The sequence below is a fragment of the Natator depressus genome, chromosome 16, assembly GCF_965152275.1.
Source record: "Natator depressus isolate rNatDep1 chromosome 16, rNatDep2.hap1, whole genome shotgun sequence".
NCBI lineage: Eukaryota > Metazoa > Chordata > Testudines > Cheloniidae > Natator > Natator depressus.
In genome coordinates this window covers 3357015-3380202 of record NC_134249.1, presented here as the reverse complement: position 1 = coordinate 3380202, position 23188 = coordinate 3357015, and the positions used below count along the sequence as shown (strand labels likewise).

Genomic DNA, 23188 nt, shown 5'->3' with positions numbered 1-23188 from the left:
GGGAGCATGGCAGGAGAGGGTGGTGGGAAAGAGAGTCGGAAGTGATGGATGGATTGGATCAAAGAAGATGGGGAGCTGGTGGCTCTTAGTGCTGCCTCGGACAGCTGATGGTGGCAGATGCTTACACATCTTGGTGATGGGATAAGGGGAAGACCAAGAAGAAAGTCCAAGGGATGTGTGCACACACACACTATGCTCATTTATCATTGTTTATTTGAGAGAGATTTCCTGTTCATTGAACCTGATCTGCACACAATCAGCACAAACATTATTCCAAATGCTCTCCTAGCAGGGGCTCCCTGCTGGGGCTTTTTAGCGATTCCAGCTGTCACTCCCCGTCCCCGGGTCCCCTTCAGTTGGACAAACCCAGAAACTCCTCCTCTCCTATAAGAAAAGGGAGAAAACGTGTCACCACAGGCTATGCACAGAGCTGCGCACGCACCCAGAGGCCGTGGCCGTGCGCATGGTGTGAGTGCTGGACAGGCAGCCGTGGAGATCGCAGCGACTGCAGTCCCGCCAACACCAGAACTGTTCGATCAATACAGACACAGAATTAGGAAACAATTTCTTTCAGCGGGGTCACAGGTCTGCACCCCCTGGGAGGGTGCTTCCCAGCATGGGTACACACACACTAGCTCTGCTTGAGCCAGTGTGCTAAATAGCAGTGTCACCAGAGGTCATGCAGACATTAGCTCAGGCCAGCCACCTGACTACAAACCCGCCCAGACCCCCAGGGACAGACGCAGGTGGCTATCCCAAGCTGCCCCCCGGCCACCCTGCTATTTTTAGTGTGCTAGCTCAAGCAGACCTAGCACCTGTCTGCCAGCCCATGCCGGGAAGCCCGGTCCCAGCTGCAGTGCAGGATAATACTGCTGCCTACTGAGATCAGCCTGACCATCAGCCCCAGAGTCTGTACCCTGCAGCAGCCACTGTCCCTTCCAAGTGCTTCTCGGGGCCTTTTGAATGTCTTCATTGGTTTCTCATCTATGGCATTTCTAAGGGGTCCATCACCAGAGGCTCGGGTACACAGGGGCAGATTCGACATTCCCTACTTAGGCCAAAGACTCCGAGCTCATGGAGAGCGAGGCCTGCCTGACAGGGCCTCCACTGCAGAAAGGCAATGGCAGCAGCCGGTTGACAGTCGCTATGTATGTGAAACTCCTGAGCAATAGCATAGCCGCTTGCCAGTGGCTGGAGCCCTCATCCAGCCCAAGGTACGCTCAGTGGGGAACAGGTGAGCTGCAAGACCTCCCCTCCATCACAGACATGGCTTCCTTAATCCTTGACCCACACAGCTGGCACATGATATAACCCCAGAATTAGTCCTTCTTCCCATCAGAGCTCAGCAGGGCCTGCCAACGTTCCCTTGAGATACTGGCACTGGGCTGGGTACCTGGCAGATCTGGGATGTACCTGTGACAGGAGGCAGAAGCCAAGTGGTTAATGGAAACCTATTTGCCAGTAGCAGCTCAGAGCTAAGTGTATCGTGTAGCAGAGCTGTTGACGCATTCAAGACCAACCCAGAGGGGAGTAGCACCTACTGGCTAGAGTAGGGAACTGGCCAAAAGGATACCTAAGTTCTGTTCCTGCTTCTGCCACTGACTCAAGTGACCACGAGAAAGTCACTTAGGAAAACACTTTCCAAGGTGGGTGCCTGCAGTGACCACCTAGATCTGTGGTTCCCAAACTGGGGTTTGTGAAATGTTACAGGGGTTCTCAGGGAAAAAATTCCCTAATGGCGGACAGAGCTGTCCCTAGGGACCCCGGGCAGCATGGGGCAAGCAGCCCGGAGCCCCTGGATTTCCAAGAGCGAAGCAGGTTAAAGCAAGCATATCTATCACACTGTGGAGATTTAAACTTCAAGACTCTTTGTAAGAAATAGAAAGGGAGGTGGATATTTTTTGCTGTTTTTAAAATTAAATAGGCAGCTAGTATTGTTTTTAAAATGATTATGAAGAACAAGTTTAAGCTTTGTTGGAACATGCGTCGTTTGCCTGGACTGCTCAAGACCTGAGTGCTTGTGTAGAAGGAACTCTATGAGTTGGCTTCTTAAATCCCTTCATGCTGTTTCACAGCTGATACTCCTTGATGAAACCCAGGAGCCTTGTCTTATAACAGGCTTATTCAAAGTGATACAAGCTACGAAAGTGAGATCTGGGAAGAGTGTTGCTGTTTTCATAATGTAATAAAAATACTGTAATGATAAATTAATAATAAATAGTGTGTAATAAGCATGTCATAAAAACAAATTTTATATTTCCAAGATCACTGCTTTTATAATTTATACTCAGGTAAAGGAGAGAATCCCTGGAAATATTCATTTTTAGAAGGGGGATCATGAGACTTGACATTTTAGTGAAAGGGGTTCACAGGTTGTTAAAGTTTGGGAACCACTGCCCTAGAGCCATAAACCAGGCACACTGTGAATAGAACCAGCCAGATTTTCCAGCGTGTTGCCTTTACTTGGAGCTGCAGGGACTCAGGGTCTCTGAAATCCAGGCTTTTATATATGGATTTAGATACTTAACTGTAGGCACCAAGTTTGATAATGTTGGCACTAGCCTGTCTCTGTGGTGTGCCTCAGTTTCCCTGCCCATTAAAAAGGAGCAACCTATTCTCCACAGATGTAAAGGACTGGTGAAAAGTGCTGCATGGCAGGAAGCAGGGCCTGCCACAGAGCCAGTCTCCGGGTAACCTAACGAGCGCAGCTGGCCTGTAGCCAATGAGAAAAGCCAGCAGACCAGTCTTAAGCCCAGCAGCGGCAGTTTAGTGGCTGCTCAGAGCACTCGCTCCCGACTGTGATAGCTCTTGTTCACTGCCAGTCCTGCTCCTGCCTTGTCTCACTCCAGGTGACGTCGGCTCTGACCCTTGGCTCTGGTTCTGACTCTGGGCACCAGCTCCTGTGCTAACCATGAGGCATGGCTCCCGCTTTTATCACAGGGCGTGATCACTCACTTCCCAGTCACTGTCGCAACATTAGTGCCAAGCACTTGTTATGGTTTCAAATGGTTAAATCTGCTCACTCACCAGCGGGAGCAGGCAAAGCAAAAGACAATAGGAGACTGAGGGGAGAAAAGGGGGGCCCAGGTGTGGGGATTTTCACCCCAGGGGGAGACCTGTATGCAGCCGTGGCACCTCTGAGCAGGGCAGGAAAGAGGACGTGAGAGGCATAGGCACCAACTCTGTGGGTGCTCCAGCCCTGGAGCACGAAAACAAATGAGTGGGTGCTGAGCACCCACTGGCACTAGGGTTGCCACCTTTCTATTTGCACAAATCCGAACACCCTTGTCCCGCCCCCTGCCTCACCCTGCCCCGCCCCTTCTTCAAGGCCCCGCCCACTCCATCCCTCCTCCCTCGGTCTCTCGCTCTCCCTCACCCTCGCTCATTTTTCACTGGGCTGAGGCAGGGGGTTGGGTGCGGGAAGGGGTGAGAGCTTCGGCTGGGCCAAGGATGAGGGGTTTGGGGTGCGGGGGGGGCTCAGGGCTGGGGGTGCAGGCTCTGGGGTGGGGCCAGGGATGAGGGGTTTGGGGTGCAGGAGGGGGCTCCAGGCTGAGGCCGAGGGGTTCAGAGTGGAGGAGGAGGTGGGGAGGGGCTCCAGGCTCAAGTTTGGGTGCAGGAGGGGGCTCAGAGCTGCAGCAGGAGGTTGGGGTGCAGGAGGAGGTACAGGGTTCAGACTCCGGCCTCAGGCAGCTCCTGGAAGCAGCTGGTATGTCCCTGGGAGGCCTGGGATGGAGCTGGGGGTGGGGGGGCGCCCAGAGGAAGCCAGTGCCTGAAGCGAGAGAATCTGGGGGCAGGGCTGAGGGGGTAGAGAGATGGGGTGTCTGCTGCGGTGTCAGGTTACATCCTTAGTGGAAGAACCAACTTCCCCGAGCTGCAAATGCTGGTGGGCCGAGAGGGCCGGAGCCGATGGCTGCTGCAGGAGAGTTAGCTTTGTGATAGTACCATGCGAGCCGTACCGTCTGCTGGGACCCCGCAGTACTCCTTGCACTCCTTCTCCGTGTAGAACTTGTTCCCGTTGCCCTGGCAGCCTCCATAGTTGAAGGTAGTGCACTTGCCCTGGGTTGCATCAAAGGCCCAGAGCATCACTGGTTGCTGACAGGGCCCTGGAACTATGGGTAACCTGCAGGCCGCTGGGAGAAAGAGACAAGAGGGGAGAAAGAGTGGGCAGGCAGCAGCATCTGCCACACTGGCATATCTGGTGGGTGGAGGAGAGGAGTAGGGCTGTCAGGGGCAGGCTTGTCTGTACCCGAGTGGTAGGGCTTTAACTGCACCGGCCTAGGTAAACCAGCACAATGCCCCCTCTTCCCCACCCACACTGTGGAAGCAGTTATACCTGTGCTTGTACTGGAATAGCTGGTCCTGTACAGGGAATTGGCCAGACCAGCAAAGCCCCCTTGGAGAGCTTATACTGGCAAAAGGATTCTTTTACCCATAGAAGTTGCATCCGCACTCCTCTTTGCTAGAGCTCTGCTGGCAAAATGTGTAGTGTAGCCCTGGCCTGGGAATGGGAGTAACAGCAGTGTACAGCATCTGTACCCCACTCTTAACTGCCCCACACTACAGGTGGTCCCATTCTATTGATATCAGGCAAAAAGGCCACCCCTGACCAGCACAGTTATACCAGGACAAAACAGTGGGTGTAACCCGGACCTGAGGCCTTTCTAGAGAGCCCATCACCGTAGTATCTAGGCATGTTCTCTCCATCCCCTCATTTCACTCCACAGAGATGGACTGGAACGGATTTCCCGGAGTTGCTCTGAGCCAAGTACAGCAGTTCAGGGCAGAGAGGTTGGGAAGGTGCAAGACACCACAACAGTGCAGCAGCTGGGGCAGTGGCACAAGGGCAAACCCACAATTCCCTGACCGCAATCAGCCAGGCCCGCCACGGGGCTTGTTTGGTTAGGCTCATTGTGCCGCCCGCCCTGCGGCTGAGTATCTTATATTGATTGTTGGGGATAGCTGTGGCTGAAGGCCCCAGGGTAATCCAGGGGGGAGACCTGGGAAGTTAACCGGGTCAGGTCTTTTATGGCAAACAGACACAGTTGGGCAACATTTTTTTGGCAAACAGTAAATTTCACTGAAAAATGCATTTTGGGGGGCACTGAAACTATTTGCAAATTTGGGTCGAATTCAGTGAATAGTTTCAGCCTCCAAAAAAAGAAAAGGAAAAAATTGTTAGAAAACAAGAAAACAACTTGTTTCAGCCATTTCAGTATGAAATGTTTCGAGTTTTATTTTAAAATTGTGTTTCCTTTAGAAATATAGCTAATATTAAACAAAAGGTGAAAACCACCCAAAAATGACCCAAAATGAAACACCAAAAATAATTTCATTTTGGGTCAAAGGAATCATTTTGTTGGATCCAAAACAGATGGGTTTTGCTTTGGCCCCTGAATCACAAAAATCAGATCTAGCCACCTCTCCATTTTCAAGTCACCTCCTGCAGTCGGGCCTTGGACACGGATGCTGTCTTGTCTCATTTTGGCCCCTGGCTGATTTCTCAGAGCTGTCCCCACTGCGCTGAGCTCCCTCCACACTGACAGCACATGAATGTGTCACTTCCCCCCGGCACGGAGCCTGGGTCACTTGAACAAGGAAAGAGCTCTGAAGCAGGAAGCCTTGACCACAAAGGAGGAGCAGAAGGCTGGGGGCCCACAGATCAGAGGGATGGCGAAATCTGCCCCTCCTGCACTGGCCAGGGACTGCACAGATGGTTGCTTGGACTTTAAAGGGCTTCCCCCCCTTACCCTCGGTTCTGCAGGTCTGAAGACACTCCTTTTCCGAAGGGAAGTTGTTCCCATTCCCAAGACAGCCACCATAGTGGAAGATCTCACAGGCCATAGAAGAAGAGTTGTAGAAGAACCGAACTTTCATCCCCATGCAGGGGCCCACATCTTTATTCAGCCGACAGAAATCTGAACACATCAAGAGGGTTGATCCTAGTGAGCTGCATTTTACGGCCACAGAACCACATGGTGTGTGATGGTGACATCCAGGGGCTACGTGGCCGTGTCCCCTTCCCTCTGCCCACTGAGCTGTCTCCCCGGGGACATAGCCTAATCCCCAGACCTCTGAGGAGATTCAAACATCTCCCATTTCCATGTGCTGCTTTCCCCCACCTGTGGGATTTCCCATGGAGATCACCCAGCTCTGTGGGGCAGGGGGAGCAATGGTCAGACCTGGACTAGGGGCAGGTTTGTAGCATAGGAAGCTGTGTCCCACAGGAAAAGGCAGAGAGTCCCAGCTCTCTGATGGCCACACTGCAGTTGCCAGTAGCCCTGGAAGGTCCCGAGGCAGGAGACTTTAAAGTGATAGCACCTGGCTGCCTAGAAAAGCTATTGCAGGTAAAAATCGAGGTTTTCAACATGAATTTATTCTGTGTTTCTGCTCCTGCTGAGGTCTGTGCACAGCCATCCCTTTTCCAGGCAGAAGGAGAAGAGTTCCAGTGGGAGTACTCCAGCCATCCCCAGAGCGTGGTGATAACTTCATCCCACCCCACCCCACCCCACCGTGCAGAGACCCCATCTTTGTACAGACCTTCCTTTTTGCTGCTGAGTGGTGGCAGGGGACCTGCAGCTGAGCCCTCTTGCTCGGGCAGGACAGCTCTCCGAGACCTCTGCACACAGAAGAAAGAGCAGCCCATTAGGTGAATAAGTTTCCATCGACAATGCAATGGAACAACCGTGAGCCATAAGTCCCAGCATCTCTCCAAGGATGGCAACGAACGCAGACATTCCCCAGGCCTATAAGATGAGGGACACACAACCCTGCTGGGAGCAGGAGCAGGTCCATGGGCGGAACCTATTCTCCCAAGTGAAGGATGGGCCCAGGAAATCACTGGGATTTCTAACAGAGCTTCTGCAGCATTCTGTAGCTTCCGCTCCCTCTTCACCCCTGGGAACGGCTAGGCGGGGGGTGGGGGGGTGTCAGTCCCAGTTTGGGTAGATGTATGGGGGGTCAGTTGGGGGGGTGTCATCCCAGCTCAAGTAGATGTACCAGCAGGGGGAGGAGGGGACAGCTGGGGGTGTCCATCCCAGCTCTGGTAGAGGTACCAGCGCTCTCTCTGCTCATGGCAGGTGGGCTCCAGCCAGCTGTCCAAGTACGTACCTGGGGGACGCATGGGACTGCACTCACGTGGCTAGTCCATCCATGTCACAGTGGCCATGCTGCTATTTCAGCTTGAGCAGAGCTAGCACAGCCACTGTGCTGCACAGAGGTACCCACGGAGCCAACCCGAACAGCGCCAGTCAGTAACGAAGCGAGCAGCTGTCGTCTATCAGGCAAAGAAGTTTGTGCATCCCTAAGAACGGGCTACCAGGGCCGTAGAACAAAAAGCTGCAGCTTGCACTAGGTGCCCCGTTTGAGAGGACCCGCAAGCCAAGTGGCATGACCTGGAGTCACAGTGCCAGTCAGTGAAGTTTGGCTCTGCTCTTGGCCTCCGTGATATCTTGTAGCAGTGAGTTCCACAGACTAAGTGTGTGTTATGTGAAAAAGTACGTTAGGTCATCCTGCGATTTGGCAGGAGCTGGACTCCTGGGACAGGTAATGGGACATGAAGTCTTTCGCCTCTTTGTCACCTAAAAGTTATTGGCCATTTGATAGCCCCTGTATGCCATGCATTTAGTGGTCTCAGACCACTTCCTACTGAGCAAGTGTCTCACAAATAACCTCCACTACGGCTAAGACTAATTGAAGGGCTGTTGGTACAATTGGCACCAATTTACCCAGCTGAGGGCTTGGCCCTAAGGTTTAAACAGGCCACAGATTCTGACGTGCCTTCTCTCTCTTCAAAGAGGGTCCCTCTGAGTCCAGGTGGGGCACACAGGTGGACGGCGGGGCCTCCCGGATCCAGAACTAGCTACTTGCACCAAACATGGAACATTAAAGTAAAATCAAATGTAACAAAGCGGAGTCTTCATGGGGTCTTGCCTCGGCTTAGAAGTTAATCACTTGCGCCCATTTCGTTCCACTGTACCCTAGGCTCCTTACAAGGTCTACTGTCATCAGGGATACAAGCACATCAGGAGACGTCAGTGCTGGTGAAGGGCCATCTCCCAAGGTGGCTGAGAAAGCCAGGCTGGGCCCTTCTGAAGAGCTGCCAGCCTGAGCAGCATGCACCCCCTTAATCCAGCGGCCTGGTTACCACAATGAACGTGGAAATCCAGACTGCACTTTCTGGAGGGATGCCTAACGCTCCAGCGCAATTCTCTGAAGACCCAGGAAATTCAGATTGTGAGGTTCCTTCCAGCCCCACAACTCACCTTGGGTTCAGGTTGGGTCTCGCTGGGAACACATTCACCTGCACCAAGGGACAGGACAGGAGAGCGTTAGTAGGATGGGAGATAGGAGTTGGAAACGGATGGAGAGGCAGCTGCTAACTGGCCTGCCCTACTCTGTGCAGTTTGCCTCTATCATCGCAGGACACATGCACTCTGTCTGTGGACTTCTAGGAGGCCCCAAGCTCCCCCCAAGGTCTGCACACAGAGCGAAGCCTAGGAATCCCACCATTGTTCCATGCTATCTCCATGGCCCCTTGGTGCGGGTGGAGTCTGAACTACATGGAGCTGGCGAAGGCAAGAGCGGGCGGAGTGAGGGCAGGAGGAATGGGCAGGTGCAGCTGGTTGGGTCCTTGGATTCTCTCCCACCACCCAAGACCTATGTGACAGATGTTAAGGCAGCCCCAGGCTTTAGTACCAGGCATTGCTAGGGAATAGGCTGGCAAGGCTCTCATGGACCGTGCTGCGTATCTGTGTCAATACAGCCCTGTCCCCATATAGCACATGAACAGAAAGGCTGAGATCTACCCTGCCTGCCCCCATCAGGAGAGTTTCCTGCATAGAACGTCTGTGATTTCCTTACCCTCCCCTCTGGCCTTTTACTCACCCATCAATCCCCCAATGCTTACACTTCTGTTTGGATCGCATCACCCTGAAATTGCAAGCCCACCCGCACGGCCACAGCTGTACAGTGCCTGGCATGAGCAGGTGGGGGCAGTTCAGCGTCTAGAACCAGAGAAGTGTGGGGCTGGAAGGGACCTGGAGAGGCCATCTCATCCAGCCAGACAGGACCAAGTCCCCCTCGCCCATCCCTGACGGGGTCTGTCCAACCGGTTCTTAATCCCCCCAAAGATAGGGATTCCGCAACCTCCCTCACGAACCTATTCTAGTGCTTCACTGTCCTAACATCCAGCCTAAATCTCTTTTGCTGCAGATTACCCCCGTTCCTTCTTGTCCTGCCTTTGTGGACACTGATCTTTATAACAGCCCTTAACATGGCTGAAGCCTGTTGTCAGATCCCGACTCAGGGTTTGTTTCTCAAGACTAGGCGGGCTCAGTTTTCTGAACCTTTCCTCACATCTTTCCTAACGTGCAGTGCCCAGAACTGCACACAGCACTCCAGCCAAGGCCTCCCCAGTGCCAAGCAGGGCAGGGCAGTTACCTCCTGTGTCCTCAGGGAGCTCCCCATCAAGTGATTCAAATGCAGAGTGACTGTGTGTCTTAGTAGTTCAGCCCTTCCAGTGCCACAGCCCATGCTCCCCTTTGGGGCCTAGGATCACACTACAGATAGTCTGCCTCAGTTTCCCCTCTTGGAGTGTTCAAATAAAACATCCCCCAGGCTTTCCCTTGGCCAGAAGGACTCCTCCTTGGGGACTGGGTTTATTCATATGAAATAAACTACAAATAAAACTCAAAATCCACATCTGAGTCCTCCCAATATACAGTTTCTCTTCCTCCTACCAGGCTCCTGGCCTAGGGCAACTGCCTGGTCTCAGGCACCTCTCTGCAGAAGCCTTTCATCACACTCTGCAACAGCTTCCCCCAGGGCAGCCTCTTGCTGCTCTCCCCAGGCACTCACCCTCCCCGCATTGCACACTCAGCGGTGGCGCTGCAGCCCTACGGGGCAAGCCACCCTGGTACAGCCATGTGGACCGTTCAATCCCTGGTTCTTGTCCCTTTCCTTCTCCACCGTGGGGGCTCAGCAGAGCTGCGGCTGCAATGAGCTGAGCAGGGGGGGCTGTGTGTGGACTGTCACTCACCAGGGACCTCTCTGGCCAGCTAGCGCATGAGCTCACGGAGGGGAGTCTGTCTAACTCATCAGTGGAAACGCATGCAACCTCGCCGGTAGGGAGCGCAAGTGGGTGTAGTGTGAGGAACTCCCCCTCCCTGCCGGGGAACTCCTGGCATTCAGAAGCGGGGCAGCGTGTGTGGGGCAATCACCCAGCGACGAGCGAGGGTGCTGGGGACACATCGGGGCTGGGAATGATGACAAGGGTTCCCATTCTCCACACTAGTGGGAAATCATGCTGCTTGGGGGTGCACTATGCCTAAGCCTCCTGGAGGCCTGCAGCCATCTAACTAACCCGTGCCCATCACCACAGCATCTGGGCACCTTCGAGCCCATCATGCGGCTCTGTTCTGGATTGTAGCTGAAGGTGTGTGGGGCCTGGGAGCCTGATCCATTCAGAGACGGCCAAGTCGCCTTGTCTCCACACAGCTCCTCTCTGCTACTTCTTACTCACCACAGATCTCTCTTCCTTTCTCCCACTTTCCTGCCTCTTGTCCATCCCTTCAAGCCCCTGGCTGCTCTGCTCTTCCGACCTGCCCGTGGCTCTACACCCCATAGTCTTCACAGTAATATTATTATGATATGATTATGGCATAATTATGATGTATTTTGTGCAAGATAAGGCATGTGAGATACCATTGGAAAGGTTATGATTTACTGAATGTGATTATCCTATTTGTGCGCATGTATCACGTTGGTATCTAAAGTTAGGAATATTGTCTACGCATCTATTACAAATGTGTTTACATCTGGGGAATGCCCACTAGACAGAATGCAATCAGTCTAGATGGCTCGCTGGGAAGGGCCATTAGGGAAAACAAGAGGTCTGAGAACAGGGGTGGGCACACTTTTTGGCTCAAGGGCTACATCAGGGTTCCGAAACTGTATGGAGGGCTGGGTAGGGAAGGCTGTGCCCCCAAACAGCCTGCCCCTGCCCCCTATCTGCCCCCTCCCATTTCCCACCCCCTGATTGCCCCCCTCAGAACCCCCTACCCGTCCAACCCCCCCCGATCCTTGCCCCCTGACCGCCTCCTCCCAGGACCCCCTGCCCCTAACTGCCCCTTGGGATCCCACCCATCCAACCCCCCCTGCTCCCTGTCCCCTGACTGCCTCGACCCCTATCCACACCCCCATCCCCTGACAGGCCCCCCAGGACTCCCACACCTATCCAACCACTCCCTGTCCCCTGACTGCCCCCTGGGACTCCCTGCCCCTTATCCAAACCCCCCTGATCCCTGCCTCCTTACCATGCCGCTCAGAGCAGCAGAACTGGAGCTGCACCGCCCGGCCGGAGCCAGCCACGCCACCACGCTGCCCATCAGGAGCTTGCAGCCCTGCCACCCAGAGTGCTGGTGGCACAGTGAGCTGAGGCTGCTGGGGAGGAAGGACAGCAGGGGAGGGGCTGGGGGCTAGTCTCCCCAGCCAGGAGCTCAAGGGCTGGGCAGGATGGTACCATGGGCCAGATGTGGCCCACGGGCTGTAGTTTGATCACCTCTGTCTTAGAAGATGCTAATCTCCCACCGGGGAGCCTTCCTGGGGACACTTCCTGAGGATGCTACAAACAGCCTCCAAGTAATGTCTGCTGTGTCCCTACAGGGGCATGTGACCAAGTCACCTGGTACTGGACTCCATCTTGAAATACCAGTGTTTTTCCACTGACTGGGTGTGGAAACTAAGAGACAAAGGGTTCCCGCCATATACAAAAGCTATTTAAGGCAGTGGAGTGACACAATTGTGGTTCTTCACTTACTCCCTGCCCAAGAAGATTGCTGGAAACACCTGAGAAACAAAGACTGGACTAGGGAAGAAGGGCTGAACCCAGGCTAGAGGGATTTGTAGCCTGTGAAAGAAATACCTGGAGTTTTGAGCTGCAAACAAGTGTAGCTTGCCCTCAAGAATCTCTACGAACTGCCTAAAACAAAACTTAGGGTGAGAATTTGCTACTGACATCCAATCTCTTTCGTATATTAGGCTTAGATTGTGTTTTAGTTTATTTGCTAGGTGATCTGTTTGCTATCCCTTATAATCACTTAAGATCTATCTTTTGTAGTTAATAAACTTGTTTTTGTTTTGTCTAAAACCAGTGTATGGGAATCATAACTGGGGGCAGTAAGCTGTTGCATATCTTCCTCCACATTGAGGGAGGGGGTGAATTTCCTAAGCTTGCACTGTACAGTTCCCTGTGCAGCGTAAGATGGTATAATTTTGGGTTTACACTCCAAAAGGGGGGCGTGTACCTTAGGAAGTGTGAGGTGTCTTTGTGGAGCCTTCCCATGCAGAGAATCCCTAGATCTCAGCATGTGTGTGTAGTTGCAGCTGGGTGTGTCCCTACCAGTATGTGTGTTGGAGGGCGCTTGAGGGCCTGTCACAGCAATACAGTGTAAAGTGAACCCAGGTTTGTGGGTCAGGCGGACTCAGTGGTACCCCAATTCCAGGTGGCACCCTGGGGGGAACCCGTCACACAGCCATGCTGCATTCTCCCTCCCTGCTATCGGGCTGGAGTGTGGTCTGGGAAGACCGGGCGAGTAACAGAACATAGAGACCATGGAGGTGCCTGAGGCTGAGGGGAGGAGGGGGGCCCTGCAGTGACATCTGATCATAGATGGGTTACCTTTGTTAATCATGATGAAGATGGAGTCCTCAGGAATCCCCATCTCCTGAGCAAACTGCCTGAAATCCACAATAAGGCCTTCTCGCAGCTCCGGGCTCCTGCCTGGAGAGAACCCAAACTTCAGCAGGTGTGTGAGTGGTGTATGGGTTGGGAGAGGGTTTGAAATCCCACCTCCTCTCCCTCCCACAAAGCTCCTGTAGCTAAAGGCAGGCCCACTCTGGGCAAGCTTCCCCTTTCCAACTCAGTGTGTGGAGCACACCATCTAGAGTATCAGGTCAGACCTTTGCTCCATCAGCCTGTCCCCAGCAGTGGCCAAGTACTTGTAAGGACCAATATTTGTATTGCACCTCAGTCCTGATGAGACACAACCCTTGACACCCTAGCCCTGGGCCTCTCCTGAGCAGACCCTGCCAAAGCCAGAGCAAATGACCCCTAATTGGGGGGATAATTGTGTGGGGACTGTGACCAAAGTTGGGCTGGGCCAGACTCTCCAGTTCGGAACAGGTGGGGAGCCCCACACAGGTCAGATCACACCCGGGCAACAGCCTCACTGTCACCCCGTGATGAATGCTGGGGCCTGAGCGCGTTGCCAGTGCCACAGCCAGATGCCATGGTCACAGACACCTGCCATAGAGTTTGGCTGTAATGGTCAGTCCGAAGCTACTTTTCTTCTGCATTAGAATGATGGCGTATTCCTCATAGTTGGTGTGCACCACGTAGGAGTCGATGGTCACGTCCCAGCCTGCAGAAAAGGAAATACACACACAGCTGCAAGAGGGCACTTCTGTAAAGGGACATGAATAGGGGATAATCTGCCAATTGAAAGTGGGCTAGATGAAATGAGGCAGCTGGGCCAGGGTCCTAGCCTGTGCTATTTGCTGAACCTGGCTGCTTCTGCCTAAGCCGTGGTGGCTTTGAAGTAGCCACAGTTTGAGCTAACCTGGACTCACTGCAGGAAGAATGTACCATCCTTGCAGGGCCCCAAGGCTACCCCACAGTGTATGCGCTGCACCTGACCTGATTTCACTGGCCATGATTCACTGCTGCATTACTCTCATTTTATACCCAGGTAACTTCACTGCATCTAAGAGAGTTAAAAACAATGGGTGATAAACAACTTAAACTGATTCAAAAGAGAAACTGACAGGGCTCTTTTAATTACGATTACTGTTCGGGGATCTTCAAAGTTAGAGGAGGAAGAGATCTAGAACAGGATTGGCCCCTGCACTACTTTCTTCGGACCTTTATCCCAAAGCCTGGATTTAAATGTCCTAAGCTACGGAGCTTCTACCACTCCATTGGGAGATTGTTTCACAGTCTCTACTAGATTTCCATGTTAGACTTTACTTCCCAGGTTGGTTGCATTTTCCTTCCCTTCATTCCATCCTAGCTGGGCTGTCGTCCCTTCTTTTTCTACATCAGGTTCTGCATCCAATGGTTCTAAGTACATGCAGCTCTAGGAGAAAAGCAGAGTTGTCCTTCCCACACTTACTGGGATTATAGTAGGTGTATTTTCCAGGTATGTTGGTTTTTTGATACTCTCCGGAAACCTGTGTGCAGACACCTTGCCTGGGAAGGGGAGAGAAAACCTCTAATAACTGCAGCTATTCCCAGTCCCACTCCAATCACGGGCCACCAGAGTTCTTTAGTCACTGCCAAGTGACGCACTGTAGGCCCCTAAGGCAGTGGATCCATTGGCCCTGCCCCCACCCCAGCACCCATCACAAGAGACCTTCAACTCCCCCCACCCCTACTTTCTTGTCCCAATGAGTCTGGTGGACCTGGGCCTCCACAGATGAGAAATAAGGAGCAGGATTTGACCCTGCATGATTAGTATAGTGGGACAGTACCAAGCAGTTTTGCCTCCTTTTATTTTGTACTGTCATTTTAAGGCTTTTTAGGCTTTGGTGCTGGAAGCAGGGAGGAGCCTGTGTAAACGTCTTTTGATGCTACCACGTCAAAAGGTCCCAGGCACCTCCAGTAACATCAGCATCAGTCAAAGCTGCACTTGCTCCTCAGCTGGAGTAGATAACAGCTCTGCAATCAACTTGTGTGTCTGTTCAGGGGCTCCCTGACAATCACGTGGGTGGTTTGAATGTTTGTACTTCCATTGAAATCCATTCCCTCCTTCCAGGGTGTAATTCCAACCAAGAGATGCCTGCGATTGAGAGTTAATTTCTCCTTTGGCTCCTTCCCGCTGTGCCCAGACTCTCCTCTCATTTCACCCCCAGAGCTCAAGGGGTTTCATGAATAGGCTGTTTAGCGATACCCCCATTTTGTAGCTGGTGAATCTCAGGCACAGGCGGGGGAGCCATGTGTCCATCATTGCAGAAGGCGGCATGTAAGCGGCCCCCTGCAATACTGAATCGCAATGGGCCCGATTTTCAGGACCATCCAGCTGAAGCCAGTAGGACCTGCAGGGGGCAGAAGCTCTGAAACAGGCCACTGGAGGGAGCTGCAGCTCTGAGTCTCCGGGGTGCACAGTACGTCCGGGTTCTGCTCCTGTGTTTTGGGTAACTGGGGAAGAGTAGTTCCTGGGAGCCTACCTGAGTCTGGTGCTGGTGGTGCTGATCCGATTACTGGTCAGCCCTGGCCCCAGCACCAGCGTGCCCATGTTGAATTTATCCTTGTATTGCTTCATCCAGGTGCACGTTGTGCCCGTGGCAATGTCGTACCATTTCCCGTATATCTAGGGGAAAGGAAAGCACAGCCTGTGACTGCCCCACCCTGCGCCCCAGACAGGCCCGCCAGGGACGTGCCGCCTCTGCTGAGGATTTGGGGAATTTTCAGGGTTTTCTGCAGAGTTTAAACTTTCATTGCAAAATACTGATGAGCCTGATCTTGTGGGGCACCAAAGGTCAGCTTAGGTGCCCGAATAGCTCTGAGGGCCTGGGCCTGAGCCCCTACAAATCCCACGGACTTCAGTGGGGTTACAGGCTTTTCAGGAGCAGGTCCCAGCTCTTCTGGCTGCTTTAGGAGTGTGAACCAGGCCTGACCTGCCTGGTCTTCAGCCAGCCTGCACCAATGACAATGCTAAGAGGGGTGAGCTACCCCATACATCTCCAAGGTATATGAATTCCAAAATCTAATGATTGCAATTTAAATGTTATCATTAACCATTTCACTGTGGGTTGTCCAGAAACATCTGGCTAATGCACTTCTACTTGCCCTCCCAACTTAGTGTCAGACCCACTGCCTCCTGACTCTGCTGGTGGGGCAGCAGGGAAAGCTGCTGCTGAATCCTAGCTGTTCCTTCCCTGCTGGGCTCAAGCTCCAAACCCTTATTCTCACATAGCTGCGCATTACACCACTGGGCCAGCCCTATAGCCATGTCTCTGACCAACAGCTTGTGCCAAGGCTGAAGAAAGCAGAAGAGACAAAGTAGTTAATGCACAGTACAAAGCCTAGATCAGAGGTCCCCAGACTGTGGGGCATGCCCCTGGCGGGTGGGCAGAAGAACGTTTGTGTGTGTGGGGGGGTGCTGCTGGGGCCCGGTGTGCTGCTGGGGCCCAGGCAAGGCCACATGGGAGGAGGGGAGGGAGCGCCACCCAGCTCTGCTCCTGGCCCCAGCCCTGGCTGCTTGCCCCACACCTGGGGCTCCACTCCCGGCCAGCCCTGGCTGCCAGCCCAGTCCTCAGGGCTCCGCTCCTGGCCCACCCCCAGCTGTGGCCCCAGCCTTGGCCTTCTTATCCCTATCCATGTCCGCCCCCCATCCCGGAGCTTCAGCCCCACTCCCGGCCCTGGCTCTGGTGGGAGGGGCATAGACAGGGGTAAGGTGGGGCGTGAGGTAAAAAGTTTGGGGACCCCTGGCCTAGATAGATACCTAGGTTATGTCTACACTACAGCCTGTGTCGGCAAAACTTATGTTGCTCAAGGGTGTGAACATTCCACCCCCAATAACATAAGCATTCCTGGGCACCGTGCTCTGTCGGCGGGAGGTTCTCCTGCCAACACGGCTTCTGCCGCTCGCAGTGGTGGTTCTGCTACGCCAATGGAGAGCTCTCTTCCCCACACGCTCTGCACTGACCCGGACAGCCTCACCATGGCTCAGCCTGGTAAGCAGTCTGACTCCTTCTCAGGGTGGCCTTTGAAAAAAGTGTTGTCTGTTAAACGCCACTTAAAAGGAATCGGACGGGGACCACTTGGCTCCAGAGTCTGGCACTGGTTCATGTGACAGCTCTGCCCACAAGATAGTTTCCCCTCAGATCCCCTTGACTGGTTGCTCGCACTGCAGTCTATGCGGATTCTTTTCCACAAAGCAACTTGTTCCCTGTCTGATACAAATCCTGCAGCCCCACAGCCATGTACATGGGCACCCTACATGGGAAAGGTGCATTGCCCATATCTGTTATATCACACACACTCACTCATTCACTTCCCCCTCTGCACACACTTAAGCCCTTCCTATCAGGGTGTCTGCAGTGAGATGCAGCACCTATCCCAATATGCATTCATCACAGGTGCACCCACACTAGCACCCTAGCTCTGTACCCCCCTAATTGATGTCGGTCAGAGTGAGACCTTTCCAGGTCTGGCCCAGCTCTTGTTGGAAGAGGACCTGAGACAATGACTGAAAACACTGGCATTTTTAGAGACAAAACACACTTCACTTTTCTAATCTGCTCCTGAGAATTAATGTAAGCGCTAGACAGTTGTTACCCGTTCAGGGTCGAAATTCTCCTGCACTTGGATATCCTGGGCTTGGCTCCCAGTCGGGCTCCCTCTGGCTGTGGGCAGATTGGAAAGAAAGAGAAGGAAGAAGACCCCCTGGAACTTCATGGCCCCGAGGTTGGTTGTGCCCCTCAGCTTCAGAATGGATGGACTCAGCCCTGGAAAGTGGATGCTGCAAAATGTGAACTCCAAACCCCTGGCCACGGCAAGAGGTGAATGGCCGTGGGTGGGCAGAGCATGTCTGAGTACATCCCAGGCAGCCAATCAAACAGAGAGTGCAGCCCTGAGGGATCCAGATAGTGCAGGCTCAGTGAAATGGAGACTTCTGGATCAAGCTGGGGGCTTGCGGCCTCAGAACCGCTTGCACCTTTCAGGTGGCTGACCAGTTCACATTGTTTGATGGGCTATTTCGCTGCCAAACAGAAATGAGCTGGTTTCTCTGGTGAAGCAGCAACGGGGTTAACACAACAATCCGCAGTATTTTAGATGTTGTTAGCAGCAGTCACTGTCAAATAGCTTTGTATGAATGCAAGTGTCTTGAAAATGAGGGACTGATAGTCCTGGCTAGAACAAAGCTTGCTCCTCACAGCTCTGCCTGTGCCCTTTGTCCCAGCCCTGGGATCGCTCTGTGTCCAGCTCTGCCACTGCCCCTCAGTCCTGACCCACAACCTGCCCCACTACCACCACCAAGGCTGATCCAGCCCCGGGATCTCCACATGCAGCTCTGCCAGTGCACCTCAGTCCAGCCCTGGACTTCTCTCCCAGACTGAGAAGCATGTTGAACTAAGTGGCATTTTGGTGATTTGAACCACTGTCCACTAGCGACTCAGAGGAGAAACCTTGGTGCTATTTTTGTTTGTGCCCTGAGACAGAAGATACATGTACAACTGCTGAGCTAAAAGGCTAGTCAGAACAACACTGCGTTCTTCGAGCATCTTCCAGCTGAGTCCTAAAGGCCCCCTCTGGCAGGGATGATGGAAGTCTCCTCCTGCCGCTGAGATGGAGGTGCAGTGAGACATGCTTGCAGCAATGCTGTTGAGCCACTCAATACCTCAGTGCTGTCCTAAGTGTCCAGAAAAGTGAGGGGTCTCCAAGAATGAAGCCAGGAGATCACTTGTTTTGTTTGTGGCGCATGGCTCCCAAATAAAAGCCCATTGTTTAAGAAGGTCTGTGGCTCTGTATGTTATGACAGCAGGGAAGCAGCATTGTGTCCACTTTTTAGATGGGGAAACTGAGGCCCAGAGTAGTGAAGTGATTTGCCTAAGGTCACAGAGTGAGTCTGTGACAGAGGCAGGAACAGATCCCAGGTCTTTTAATCCTCCATCCTGATGTTTAACTGTAAGACTTTCCTTCCCCAGGACTAACCCACAGGGACTAACCCACCATCTGGTGAACAAAGCCTTCTCTCCCTTGGTTACTTAGGAGCCATAGAGAATGGAAAGACAATGTTTTCCATGTGTAGCTCCCTAGTGATATCTATACTTAGATTGGATTTGATGGGTTATTGCAATCAACAAATGGCCGAACTTCTTGTTTCGTCCTCCACAGATAGGATCAGATTTTGCGACAAACATTGTGTTTGCATCAGTTCTCACTGCAATCTCTTCTGGAAGCCATCATGTAACCATCAGCCATAATTAAGTAGCTGTCGGCATGGCCAAACCACAATAAATCTTAGCAACTGACAATGAACCTTTATCCTCTAGCCCCAGAGAGGCTCTTTCACTCTCTTACAGTAGCAATGGAAAGGGTTTAATACAGATCAGTCATGCAAGGCCAGGTTGTCTTCATGTTCCCCTTGCTGCTCCCCATCACTGTTTGTGTTCAAAGACTGATTAACTAAATCAAACAGTGAGAGGGAAACTGCAAACAGCGCCAAGGACACCCCCCCCAAAAAAAAAAGTTTAAAATCAAGGTTTTTAACTAATATTTGCAAATAAAGGAGCAGAACCAGAGAAGCTGGCTGCAAACCATCCTGCCCTTTCCCCCACTCCTGCAGAATTTTCCAATCTCTTCTTCTGGATCCCAAGCCAATGGGCGTTTTGCCTGAGAGAGGCATGAGTAACCAGCTGCCTTTAGTCCCTCCCCTTTGTAACTGAGAACGCCTTCAATTATTAAAGCTGAAAGAATGTTTAACTAAACAATGAATTCAGCCTTCAACTAAAAAACAACAAGGAGTCCAGTGGCACCATAAAGATCAACAGATTCATTTGGGCATAAGCTTTTGTGGGTAAAAAACCCACTTCTTCAGATCTATGCATAAGCACTTCTTCAGATCTATGCATCTGAAGTGGGTTTTTTACTCACAAAAGCTTATGCCCAAATGAATCTGTTGGTCTTTACTGTGCCACTGGACTCCTCGTTGTTTTTGTGGATACAGACTAACATGGCTACCCCTCTGATACGTGGTAGCCTTCACCTAGGATGCGATTTGCTAGTGCAAGATCTTCCACTCTCTTTCTCAAGTGTGGAGCTGTGTGGGAGAGGGAATGAGCTTCCCGCACCTGGCTGCATGTCACTGGCCAATAAAGCTGCACATATACATTTGTGTTGCCAAGAGTGGGCCAGAAGAACAGCATGTGTGAGAGTGACTGTAAGCAGATATGTTGCATTGACACAATGCTGAGGTCTATGACAACAGCCACAAACAACTGGGGGCTTCTCTCCTAAGCACTCTTTTAACAACTGGCTGATTGCTATGGTGGGCAACTGCCTGACTACTCCCAGATGAGCTCTGTCCTGACGCATGGACCAATCCAGACTCAATGGAGGCCTAGGAGATAGGCTGGAGCCTGTACTTCCGTGTGTCATTTAGAACTGACCTTGTTTGGAGTCTGTTATACTTAAGGAATCCAGAGATGTTCTACAAAGACTAGAGCTCAATGCCTGTAATGAAATGGAGCCACCACCGTCTGCACAATAATAGCTGGCACAGAGCTGTGGAACGGTTATATTAGAGGGGAAATATTGGCGGGCCACCTCAGTAAGTGCTTGGGGTTTTAACTTCCACATGGACACCCACTGGCAAATAGCTTGGGTCAGCATCTGACCCAAAGGGTAGCATCCCCAAGGGTGGCCTAAACAGGCATGAACCTGGAGTAGGAATAGAACCTAGGAATGGCCATACTGTGTCAGACCAATGGTCCATCTAGCCCGGTGTCCTGTCTTTCAACAGTGGCCAATGGCAGGTGCTCCAGAAGGAGTACCTTCTGGCATGGCAATCACTGAGTGATCCATCCCCAGTCATTCATTCCCAGCTTCTGGCAGTCAGAGGCTAGGGGCACACCTAGAGGATGGGGTTGCATCCCTAACCATGTTGGCTAATTGCCATTGCTGGAACTGTCCTCCATGAACTTATCTAGTTCTTTTTTGAACATCCCCTGGCAATGAGTTCTACAGGTTGACTGTGCTTTGTGTGAATTACTTGCTTATGTTAGTTTTAACCCTACTGCCTATTAATTTCATTGGCTGACCCCTGGTTCTTGTGTTATGTGAAGGGGAAACTAACTCTACATTATTCATTTTCTCTATAACAGTCGCAATTTTATAGATCTTCATCATATCCCTTCTTAGTCGTCTTTTTTCCCCCCAAGCTGAATAGTTCCAGTCTTTTAAATCTCTCCTCATATGGAAGCAGTTCTATACCCCTGGTCATTTTTGTTGCCCTTGTCTGTACCTTTTCCAATTCCAATATAACGTTTTTGAGATGGGGCGACCACATCTGCACGAAGTATTCAAAATGTGGACCTACAGTGGATTTATATAGTAGAATTATGATATTTTCTGTTTTATTATCTATCCCTTTCCTAATGGTTCCTAACATTCTGTTCGCTTTTTAGACTGCTGCTGCACATTGAGTGGTTGTGGATAATTCTCTGAAAACAATGTCTCCAAAATCTCTTTCGTGAATGATAACAGCTAATTTAGACCCCATTATTTTATATATATAGTTGGGATTATGTTTTTCAATGTGCATTATTTTGCATTTATCAACATTGAATTTCATCTGCCATTTTCATGCTCAGCCACCCAGTTCTGTGAGATCCCTTTGTAACTCTTTGTAGTCTGCTTTGGACTTAAATATCTTGAGTCAATATAATCTGCAAACTTTGCCATCTCATTGTTTACCCCCTTTTCCAGATCATTTATGAATCAGTTGACCAGCACTGTCCCAGTCCAGATCTTTGTGGGACCTACTATTTACCTCTCTCCACTTTGAAAACTGGCCCTTTATTACTACCCTTTGTTTCCTCGCTTTTAATCAGTTACTGATCCAGGGAGGATCTTCCCTCTTATCCCATGACTGCTTACTTTGCTTAGAGCAGGGGTGGGGAATGCTAGCTGGCATATCGAACTGAACAAAAGCAGCATCACTTGCCCCATAACTTCAGCTGAGTAGAACACAACGCCATCCACGGCCTCAGAAACAACTCTGACATTATAATCAAAAAGGCTGACAAAGGAGGTGCTGTCATGATCATGAATAGGTCGGAATATGAACAAGAGGCTGCTAGGCAGCTCTCCAACACCACTTTCTACAAGCTATTACCCTCTGATCCCACTGAGGGTTACTAAAAGAAACTACACCATTTGCTCAAGAAACTCCCTGAAAAAGCACAAGAACAAATCCGCACAGACACACCCCTGCAACCCCGACCTGGGGTATTCTATCTGCTACCCAAGATGCATAAACCTGGAAATCCTGGACGCCCCATCATCTCAGGCATTGGCACCCTGACAGCAGGATTGCCTGGCTATGTAGACTCCCTCCTCAGGCCCTACGCTACCAGCACTCCCAGCTATCTTTGAGACACCACTGACTTCCTGAGGAAACTACAATCCATCGGTGATCTTCCTGAAAACACCATCCTGGTCACTATGGATGTAGAAGCCCCCTACACCAACATTCCACACAAAGATGGACTACAGGCCGTCAGGAACAGTATCCCCGATAATGTCACGGCAAACCTGGTGGCTGAACTTTGTGACTTTGTCCTCACCCACAACTATTTCAGCTTTGGGGACAATTTATACCTTCAAATCAGTGGCACTGCTATGGGTACCCGCATGGCCCCACAGTATGCCAACATTTTTATGGCTGACTTAGAACAACGCTTCCTCAGCTCTCATCCCCTAAAGCCCCAACTCTACTTGTGCTACATTGATGACATCTCCATCATCTGGACCCATGGAAAAGAAGCCCTTGAGGAATTCCACCAGGATTTCAACAATTTCCATCCCACCATCAACCTCAGCCTGGACCAGTCCACACAAGAGATCCACTTCCTGGACACTACGGTGCTAATAAACAATGGTCACATAAACACCACCCTATACCGGAAACCTACTGACCGCTATTCCTACCTACATGCCTCCAGCTTTCATCCAGACCACACCATACGATCCATCGTCTACAGCCAAGCTCTGCGATACAACCGCATTTGCTCCAACCCCTCAGACAGAGACAAATGCCTACAAGATCTCTATCAAGCATTCTTACAACTACAATACCCACCTGCTGAAGTGAAGAAACAGATTGACAGAGCCAGAAGAGTACCCAGAAGTCACATACTACAGGACAGGCCCAACAAAGAAAATAACAGAACGCCACTAGCCGTCACCTTCAGCCCCCAACTAAAACCTCTCCAGCGCATCATCAAGGATCTACAACCTATCCTGAAGGACAACCCATCACTCTCACAGATCTTGGGAGACAGGCCAGTCCTTGCTTACAGACAGCCCCCCAACCTGAAGCAAATACTCACCAGCAACCACACACCACACAACAGAACCACTAACCCAGGAACCTATCCTTGAAACAAAGCCCGTTGCCAACTGTGT

General features: G+C 51.6%; 1 protein-coding gene across 1 annotated transcript; it reads right to left on the bottom strand.

Moving 5' to 3' along the window:
• Positions 1-250: 250 nt before the first annotated feature.
• AMBP (alpha-1-microglobulin/bikunin precursor) lies at positions 251-17524 on the bottom strand. Its single transcript, XM_074973555.1, has 10 exons — positions 17336-17524; positions 15223-15365; positions 14169-14245; positions 13301-13418; positions 12677-12774; positions 8262-8299; positions 6538-6616; positions 5748-5915; positions 3957-4130; positions 251-384 (listed from the first exon to the last, which is right to left on the bottom strand). The coding sequence occupies exons 1-10, from the start codon at positions 17453-17455 to the stop codon at positions 353-355; spliced, it is 1047 nt and encodes a 348-aa protein (XP_074829656.1). The 5' UTR covers positions 17456-17524; the 3' UTR covers positions 251-352.
• Between the last annotated feature and the right edge of the window lie 5664 nt (positions 17525-23188).